General features: G+C 43.7%; 1 protein-coding gene across 5 annotated transcripts in view; it reads right to left on the reverse strand.

Moving 5' to 3' along the window:
- LOC110488940 (follistatin-related protein 5) overlaps positions 1 to 10,186 on the reverse strand; it is a 189,988-nt gene extending 179,802 nt beyond the window's left edge. Inside the window, exon 1 of one of the 5 annotated variants that reach the window (XM_036943078.1) lies at positions 9,850 to 10,186. In XM_036943078.1, the coding sequence (XP_036798973.1) occupies positions 9,850 to 9,872 (23 nt within the window). In that variant the 5' untranslated portion in view covers positions 9,873 to 10,186. The remainder of the gene's footprint in view (positions 1 to 9,849) is intronic. The other 4 variants (XM_036943077.1, XM_036943079.1, XM_036943080.1 and 1 more) reach the window with 4 other exon arrangements.
- Between the last annotated feature and the right edge of the window lie 259 nt (positions 10,187 to 10,445).

Genomic DNA, 10,445 nt, shown 5'->3' on the forward strand with positions numbered 1-10,445 from the left:
ATCAGAACCCAATGTTGCCTTTTGCCTACCTGCAACGTGGTGTATGTGCCTTCAACTCATATTCCTCACACTACCCCAGTCAGAACATACAGAACATATAAAACTCATATTGTTGCTTAGTATTATTACCACATACTATAGACTTGCAAGATAGATAATGTGTTGAAAATTGCGGCCTCTAGGCAATATATGCATGGTTATATTGGAACTCTACACCAATACCAATGTGTCCCCCTGACTACACATGTAGAAAACATATGGACCTCTCAAATATCTCAATACTTTTCCACAAATTAAAAGCATTGTGTAGTAAAATAGATAGAATATTTCTAAGCATGGGTGCACAGACAAAAACATGTAATGTGTACTTGGAAACGATTAATCTTCACCGACATCACAACAGATGTTTATTTGAGTGTATGGGTAGAAAAGGTGTCCCTCTTATGTGGTGTCTCTTTCACTGCCTGACTCGCTGCTGAGCTTACAGTTGTATTCTCTGAAAACTATTATGGATTCTGCCCAGTTGCAGCCTTTACATTGTCAGTTATCTGAAAGTTTTGATGGTGCAATGGATGAAACAACTTTCAATAGTTACGCTATATTAAAGGTACAATCCCTTCTGTGATGCATACACACTTCATTAAGTCATTTGTGCTGTGTCCCTCATACTGCATTAAAAAACTAAGCTGATGGTACACAAACGTAACATTTCCATGTGCCGTTTTGTTGTGATCTCTGAACAGTAGATGAGTGACACCGCTCACAACCATACCACTTTAAAGTATCAGTATGTGACTGAGGTTTATCATCCTATACATGAGTAACTGTCATTCAGATGAAAAAGCCCTGAGAGATCTGTCCCATTGACCCCATAGACATAGACATAGACAATTAGACGGTCCTTGGACAATCCCTCTACCTAGAGGGCAATTATTAGCATCCTTCCAGCATGTCCATGAGTGGTCACATGACCTAAGCCATGGGCATCAATCACGTGCCCATCTTAAAAGGATAAGAGAGGAACCAGAAGACTAATCCTGGCCTATGCGCAGGTGTACGGTGCCCATTCTAGGACAACCTCAAGCCTCATCTCTCCTTGTGAGAAACACAGCCACCAAATGCAGATGGAGGAAACAGAGTTGTACGCTCGCCCTCTCAGCCCTCCTTGTGAGTGGTGAGCCAAGAGGCTGCGGGTGTCCTAAAATGGACACCGAACACACCATAAATATCCCTGACTCAGTACATGAGGAACACAGCTTCTAAATGGCAGGCGGATAACGACAGCGCACGCTTACCCCACCAGACAAGAGGTGAGCGAGGAGACAGCCCTTTGTGTGCATTTGTGGTCTACATGTTGTGAGAGCATTATTTGTTATCCCAAATCCTTTTTCTGAGGATGTTATCTGGTTTCATTCAGATATCCATCACAACACATAAAATGTGATCACATGAGCTTTGAATGTATTCTTTGCGTATTGCATCTCCCCCTCCCCCGCACTGAAGATAAATGTGCCCGCTGGAGGAGAAATGTCCAAATGCTTCAGAAGTGTGTGTGCGTGCATGCTTGCGTGCGTGCGTGTGGCTCTGTCCGTCTCCCTGACTGGCATGTCCATCAATCTGTCTGTCCGTAAAGCCAGACTTCTATCATCTGCACATACGAAACAAAAACATTCTACATACAAATATAACTGTTTCCAAACGAATTACGAATTACAAATTAATATCCTGATATTAACATGAACTAAAGTTCCCCTCTTTCCTCCATGTATTCAGTCGGTTCTAAAATAAACCAGCACACATGAATGCTTAGATCACAGGTAATCTTTGATCAATTATCCTTGGAAATCCTGAGAAACACTTGAAAATGAAATGTGGACTTTCTATGACCAAGCGGGTCAGCAGTGGTTATCTCTCCGCTCTCAGCACCACCGGCAGAATGCAACAACATTATCAGCAGTCAACGAGATATCGCCGTCCATTCAATTTGGATAAAAGCACCATTCAATGTACTTGAAGCCTCATAATACTTCATTATATTGGGTATGAATCCACTACAAACCATTACTTTTACTGGTCTTACACTGTGGTCAATGACTTGATATTACTTACTAAAATGTAACTTAATGTATCCTCAGAGTGTGTTGCATTATTCACCTGGTTTTGGACAACCACCTGTGATAAAGTTACTGGCCTTGGGGAAAAATAACAATCTATGTCTCACTGAACTGAATGTCACACCTTGCAGCAATCCATGCTCATATATTGTACTGTAGATACAAGAAAATACTTAGGCATTGAAATAAAAGTGAAATTACTTTGCTATGCAAGAACAATAGAAGCAGGGCTTTCCACGATCGATACACAACCTTACATAAACACAGTGATATATAAAGAAAGCCAGAACAATGTAGTCACACTTGGCCAGTGCTGTGATGTGCGGCTAGTTGTGACACGTGCAACTATTAAAATGTGATGCATGGTCAGACTCCTTAGCATGGTCAATGGCAATGGCCTGCTGGTCCTCCTACATAACAACCCGAGAGAAAACAGCAAAGACAGTAACAACAACATTCAGTGTTTTGATCTCCACCCAATAACCACGCACACACACACACACACATACATATGCACCACACAAGCACACACAGTCACACACACCCTACTGTACATACAGGATTACCACACAGCCACAGGGGCTGAGCTTGTGTTAACCCATTAACCCTCCCCCATCCTGTTAATGAACTAGATAACAGTGACCAGACCATCTGCCTTCAAGACCAAAAGGATCACTGCCACACAGGGTTAAAGACAGGCATACTGTATGCAGCAGACAGCTTGAGCTCCATGTATAAACATGTCACATGTTTACATTAATACTGGATCGCTGAAATGGTGATAATGTTGCACTAATGAAAGTGTTACATCATGGCAGGGATTAATACTGCACTGATGGAAATCCACACTATGAGCAAATAGCATTGCTGTGCCACAATGAAGTGAACTTGAAAGGAAAAATAAGAAATAATGAACCACACTATTACAATTGGATTCTTACAGTTTTTGAACGACTCACTAAGCTAAGTGCTAACATGTTCATTGAGCTGTAAACACCCTCATCTGTAACTGCTCTCTATCTGTCCTACAATGGCATTCCTAGGCTGTGTTATTCATCGGTCCCACATAGACCTAATGGAGAGAAAGTCAGTCAGAGTCAACAAGCAACACTACATGACCAAAAGTATGTGGACACCTGCTCATCGAACATCTCATTCCAAAATCATGGGCATTATGGAGTTGGTTCCCCTTTTGCTGCTATAACATCCTCCACTCTTCTGGGAAGGCTTTCAACTAGATGTTGGAACATTGCTCTGGGGACTTGTTTCCATTCAGCCACAAGAGAATTAGTGAAGTTGGGCACTAATGTTGGGCAATTAGGCCAATTCATCACAAAGGTGTTTGATGGGGTTGAGGTCAGGGCTCTGTGCAGGCCAGTCAAGTTCTTCCACACCGATCTCAACAAACCATTTCTATATGGACCTGGCTTTGTGCATGGGGGCATTGTCATGCTGAAACAGGAAAGCACCTTCCCCAAACTTTTTCCACAACATTGGAACCATAAAATTGTCTAGAATGTCATTGTATATTAAATGCTGTAGAATTAAGATTTCCCTTCCCTGGAACTAAGGGGCCTAGCGCAAACCACGAAAAACAGTCCCAGACCATTATTCCTCGTCCACCAATTTTTACAGTTGGCACTATGCGTTGAGGCAGGTATCGTTTGCCTGGCATTCGCCAAACGCAAATGGTGAAGCGTGATTCATTACTCCAGATAACGCGTTTCCACTGCTCCAGAGTCCAATGGCGGCGAGCTTTACACCACTACAGCCAATGCTTGGCATTGCGCATGGTGATTTAAGGCTTGTTTGCGGCTGCTTGGCCATGGAAACCCATTTCATGAAGCCCCCGACAAACCGTTCTTGCGCTGAAGTTGCTTCCAGAAGCAGTTTGGAACTCAGTAGTGAGTGTTGCAACCGAGGACAGATGATTGGTACGCACTACACGCTTCAGCACTCGACAGTCCCCACTTTACGGCTGAGCCGTTGTTGCTACTGGACGTTTCTACTTCACAATAACAGCACTTATAGTTGACCGGGGCAGCTCTAAGCAGGGTAGAAATTTGACAAACTGACTTATTGGAAAGGTGGCATCCAAGGATGGTGCCATGTTGAAAGTCATTGAGCTCTTCAGTAAGGACATTCTACTGCCAGTGTTTGTCTATGGAGATTTCATGACTGTGTGCTCAAATTCATACACCTGTCAGCAACTGGTGTGGCAGAAATACCCAAATCCACTAATTTGAAGGGGTATACATAGTGTATTTCTCACAGCCCATCAAATAGTGACTTTGCCAGTCTATAGCCATGAATAACCCCTATTCCAACACAATGTCAGTCAAATGTTACAGTAAGTTAAGTTCCTAAGTGACCGCTAACCCCTCACCCTAAACACTTTGGTCCGGTTTGCCAGACACAGTTCAAGCAATGAGGATCAGGGTAGAGTAGTATGATACAAGTTTTTACAAAACATTTACTCCCTCACTGTGGTATTATATTCGTATTTCATCCTCTTTACCCCCTACCATCCCTACTTCTCCTACCATCACCACCATCCCTACCATCCCTACAACCACTACCATACATGCCAACAATACCATCACTAGCATCACTACCATCATAACCATCACTACCAACCCTGCCACAACTACCACTCTAACATCCCTACCATTGACTACCATCATCTCCATCCCTACCACTAGCATCACTACAATCCCTACAACCCCTAGCACCCCTAGCACCCCTACCATCACTTCCATCCCTACCATCACTTTCACCAATAACATCCCTACCATCTCCACAATCACTACCATAACTACCATCACTACTATTCCTACCATCCCTACCACCACTACCACTCTAACACCCCTACCATTGACTACCATCACCACCATCCCTACCATCACTACAGTCATCACCATCCCTGCCACTAGCATCTCTACAATCCCTACCACCCCCAGCACCTGTACCACCCCTACCATCACTACCATCCCTACCATCACTTCCACCAATAACATACATACCATCTCCACAATCACTACCATCACTACCATCCCTATCATCACCATCATCACAACCATCAATTACATAACAACCATCCCTACCATCAACACAATCCCTACTATCACCACCATCACTGCCGTCCCTTCCATCACCATCATCACCACCTTCACTACCACAACTACCACCACTAACACCACTACCATCACTATCAACACCACTACCATCAATAACATAACAACCATCCCTACCATCAACACAATCCCTACTATCACCACCATCACTGCCATCCCTACAATCACCACCATCACCATCATCTCTACCACAACTACCACCACTACCATCACTATCAACACCACTACCACTACAACCACTATTGTCAATAACATAACAACCATCCCTACCATCAACACAATCACTACTATCACCACCCTCCCTACCATAACTACCATCCCTACCATTACTACCACCACTACCATCACCACCATCACTACCACCACTACCATCACCACCACCATCCCTACCTTCACTACCATCCCACAATCAATAATATCACAACCATCACTGCCATCCCTACAATCACTACCATCAGTACCATCCCTACTATCACCACCATCACTACCATCCCTACAATCACCACCATCACTACCATCCCTACAATCACCACCATCATCACCATCACTACCATCCCTACAATCACCACCATCATCATCACCATCACTTCCACCACTAACATCCATACCATCTCCACAATCACTACCATCACTACCACAACTACTTTCTACCATCACTACCATCCCTACCACCACTACCATCCCTGCCATCACTACCATCACATCCATCCCTACAATCACTACCACAACTACCATTACCAACATCCCTACCATAACTACAATCACCACCATCCCTAAAACAACCATCACTACTATCCCTACCATCACTACCATCCCTACCATCACCACCATCTCTACCATCCCTACCATCAATTCCATCTATACCATCTCAACCATCACTACAATCACTACAATCACTCCCATCCCTGCCATTACTTCCGCCACTACCATCCTGACCATCATTACCACAACAACCATCACTACCATCCCCACCATCCCTACCATCACTAAAACCACTACCATCACTACAATTACCACCATCAGCAGCACTATCACTTCCATCCCTACCACCACTATCATCACTACCATCACCACCATCACTACCAGTAGCCTAGATACAAGAAAATACCTTGACATTATCTCTATACTAAAGCTGAGAAAAGAACTGAAGAAATATACAATGAAATTAAAGTGAAATTACTTTGCTTTACAAGTGCAAATGAAGCATGGCTTTCCACTACCATCCGTACCAACACTACCACCACTACCATCCCTACCATCCCTACCACCACTACCATCACAACCATCACTACCATCACTACTATCACTACCCTCAATACCATTACTTCCATCACAACCATCACCACCATCACTAATATCTCTTTCACCACCACCATCCCCACCATCACCACCATCCCTACTGTACCATCACCACCATCCCTACCATCACTACCAAAACTACAATCACCACCATCATCACAACCATCCCTACCATCACCGCCATCCCTACAATCACTACCATCCCCATCATCCCTACCACCGCTACCATCACTACCATCCCTACCACCACTACCATCACTACCATCCCTACCACCACTACCATCCCCACCATCAACACCATCCCTACCACCACTACCATCACTACCATCCCTGCCATTACTTCCACCACTACCATCCTGACCATCACTATCACCACAACCATCACTACCATAACCACCATCAGCACCATCACTACCATCCCTACCACCACTACCATCACCACCATCACCACCAGTAGCCTAGATACAAGAAAATACCTTGACATTATCTCTATAGTAAAGCTGAGCAAAGAACTGAAGAAATAGACAATGAAATTAAAGTGAAATTACTTTGCTTTACAAGCGCAATAGAAACATGGCTTTCCACTACCATCCGTACCAACACAACCACCACTACCCTCACTAGTGGCGAAATTCAGAAATCTCAGAAAAGCAGTACTAATCTGGGATCAGTTTTACCTTTTTAGATAGCAATGATTAAACTGCGGGACCTGATTCTAGACCAGAACTCCTAGATGCTTCATGAATACAGGCTGAGATTCCTGATGATTTCCTTTCGGGAAAGAAATATGCCACTTTGAGTAGCAAATGTGCACGCGTTGGTTTTGTCCCCAGGGTAATTGCCAAGTCATTGTAACGGGAGGCAGAGCGCACATTAATTCCTGCTGTTTCATCAATGCCTGTCTACTGAGGAATGTATTATGTTCGGTATTCCAACAACATTATTACGTCAACATGTGTTGATTATGAGGTGCTTTTCTGTGTGTGTGTGTGTGTATGTGTGTGTGTGTGTATGTGTGTGTGTGTGTGTGTGTGTGTGTGTGTGTGTGTGTGTGTGTGTGTGTGTGTGTGTGTGTGTGTGTGTGTGTGTGTGTGTGTGTGTGTATGTATGTGTGTGTGTGTGTGTGTGTGTGTGTGTGTGTGTGTGTGTGTGTGTGTGTGTGTGTGTGTGTGTGTGTGTGTGTGTGTGTGTGTGTGTGTGTGTGTGCGTGTGCGTGTGCGTGTGTGTGTGTGTAATGTTGTATCATGCATGCTTGTATACCTACATACCTGTTTATGTAAAGAGGGTTGTTATAGGTCACTTGCCTCATCATCATTCATGTAACATTCATCCCACTACAGGCCATCCACAACTTCAATAGACACTGACAGAAACTGATTGATAAAAGTATAAAGCCCTCCAACTCAACTCTGGACCTAGAAGCTAGTTCCATTGTGTTTTTTTCATTATTCCCCTCTAATCAGGGACTGATTTAGACCTAGTACACCAGGTGGGTGCAATTAATTATTAGAACAGAAAACCGTCAGGTTCCGGACCTCGTAGGGTAAGAGTTGAATACCACTGCAATAGAGGGTCAAAATCCTAGACTGGTATCCTCTGTGAGTCTGTCTGTCTGTCTGTCTGTCTGTCTGTCTGTCTGTCTGGCTGGCAGGCGGGCTGTCTGTCTGTCTGTGTGTCTGTCTGTCTGTGTGTCTGTCTGTCTGTCTGTCTGTCTGTCTGTCTGTCTGTCTGTCTGTCTGTCTGTCTGTCTGTCTGGCTGTCTGTCTGTCTGTCTGTCTGTCTGTCTGTCTGGCTGGCAGGCGGGCTGTCTGTCTGTGTGTCTGTCTGTGTGTCTGTCTGTCTGTCTGTCTGTCTGTCTGTCTGTCTGTCTGTCTGTCTGTCTGTCTGTCTGTCTGTCTGTCTGTCTGTCTGTCTGGCTGGCTGGCTGGCTGGCTGGCTGGCTGGCTGGCTGGCTGGCTGGCTGTTGGCACAAACCCATTAAATGGAAGCTCACAATTAGAAACAGCTGATCGATAGAGTGAGTGGACAGCATGGGCGATGTTTGAATATTAATAGCGTTACTAGTTGAATGACTGTTAAAAGCATCTTCTCCATATTCATAGCCTTCTAATGAACTTGAATCAATGTGGCTCTGCCAGATTTCTTTAAATGCAACTCCATATTCTTAGCCTTCTAATGAACTTGAATCAATGTGGCTCTGGAGGCATTCTTTAAATGCAATATATGTACCTGACATGAGCGGTTGAGCTGTGTCGTGAAATGGCAAAGAAGGCTGAAATATATCTGGAAAGTTTGGGGAGATGGCCTATGCATCCCTAATTCAAAGGGCACTACCCTTTCATTAATAGTCTGGGAGTTTCTAATGAGATTCTAATTACTGTTATCTTCTAGTTTGGATGGCAAGGGGCAGGGAGAAGTAGAGGGTCATTATAGGCCTGTCAGAGACAGACAATCCAAAAACACATTGGGTAGATTTTCTCCAATCAACCCATTTAATCAACAAAGAGGTCATTAGAATAAAACAATGAAATACTTAAGAGTTTATTCAAACCGAGAAGCACTATCCAGTCGGATTTAAAGATGAAGATACAGTATAACAATTGAAAGGGGGGAATCAAACATATAGAACGAATGGCCATCACGGTCTCATACAAGACTATGCCTATAGCTAAATGAGTCACGCGCAGCGAGAGAGACGATGAAATTAAAACTCGAGTATAATCCCTCAGCCGCTAACGGTGTCACTCAAGGATTAGTGTGCTACAGAAAAAAATAACACGCTAAATACTATGCAGCGAAATTAAACGCCCAAAGCACTGGCATGGAGCGTCCCTGACATTCCCCAAAATATTGACTTTGTTTCAGAACTCGGCTACCCCTCACGGAATTCTAGCAGGCTACAGTAGCGGAGTAGCCTATAGCGCACTAACATAGAGTAAACCGTGAAGACTCAACTCGCAACTTCATTGCCATCAACTGAACTGTAGCCTATTGCCGACAGTTACGGCATAGATGAGTTTATCAAGACCTGTGGTAAGTAAACTAAATCCCAAACCTGATACATATATTATTTGAATATTGTATTTAAATAAAAGGACAGATTTCAGGTAATGGGGAAATAGTTTTACGCAGGGATTTGCCCTTGATGTCCATTACATTGCAGTTCGATGATAAATAAAACACACTTTTATGTAAGGTGCACTTTCAGTGGGCTATGTTGTATATTTATATTTACATTTCACAGTTTTCATTTGTTTTTAGCAGAAGAAACACTTGAAATATCCATGTTTATTGTGTTTTACCTGTATGTCCAGACGCAAACCATCCAGAAGGATAATCCGCACGAGATTAGGAAAAAAAAACTGTAGTTCACAACAACTATATATCAAATGGGTCAGATGAAATCCACCGTTTGTAACTAGAAATCCACACAATATACCTTAGAATAAGTTTATAAACGGGTAGTCTGTAAATCCTTTTCGAATACCATCAACCATTTTGTATAAAGACCGAATCCCTGATTTTCAGCACAGCACCACCGGAGGAGTGGACAGCTCCGTTAGAAACAGCGGTCTAACCTCACTCTCTTGTCTCCTGTGCCACTGAGGCACCAGCCACCAGCTCCAACCTCACCTACTGGCTGCGTCCCGATCCGATTTACATACAATCACAGGACGAACCAATCAAAAGCCCCACAGAAAGCTCCTCCAGAGCGAGAGTGGAGACAGACAATCTGCCTCGTCTGATTCCATTCGCTGGATATAATTGTCCTTGACTTGAGATGAATTGGGGTTCGGGGATATCGAATGTCCCCGTTCCTACTGTTCAGAATTTTGCGACACTGAAATTAGTCAGTCAAGTCCTGCAAACCATCATGAAAGTAAGTAACCATTAACAG

Source organism: Oncorhynchus mykiss, chromosome 14 (genome assembly GCF_013265735.2).
Source record: "Oncorhynchus mykiss isolate Arlee chromosome 14, USDA_OmykA_1.1, whole genome shotgun sequence".
Classification (NCBI taxonomy): Eukaryota; Metazoa; Chordata; class Actinopteri; order Salmoniformes; family Salmonidae; genus Oncorhynchus; species Oncorhynchus mykiss.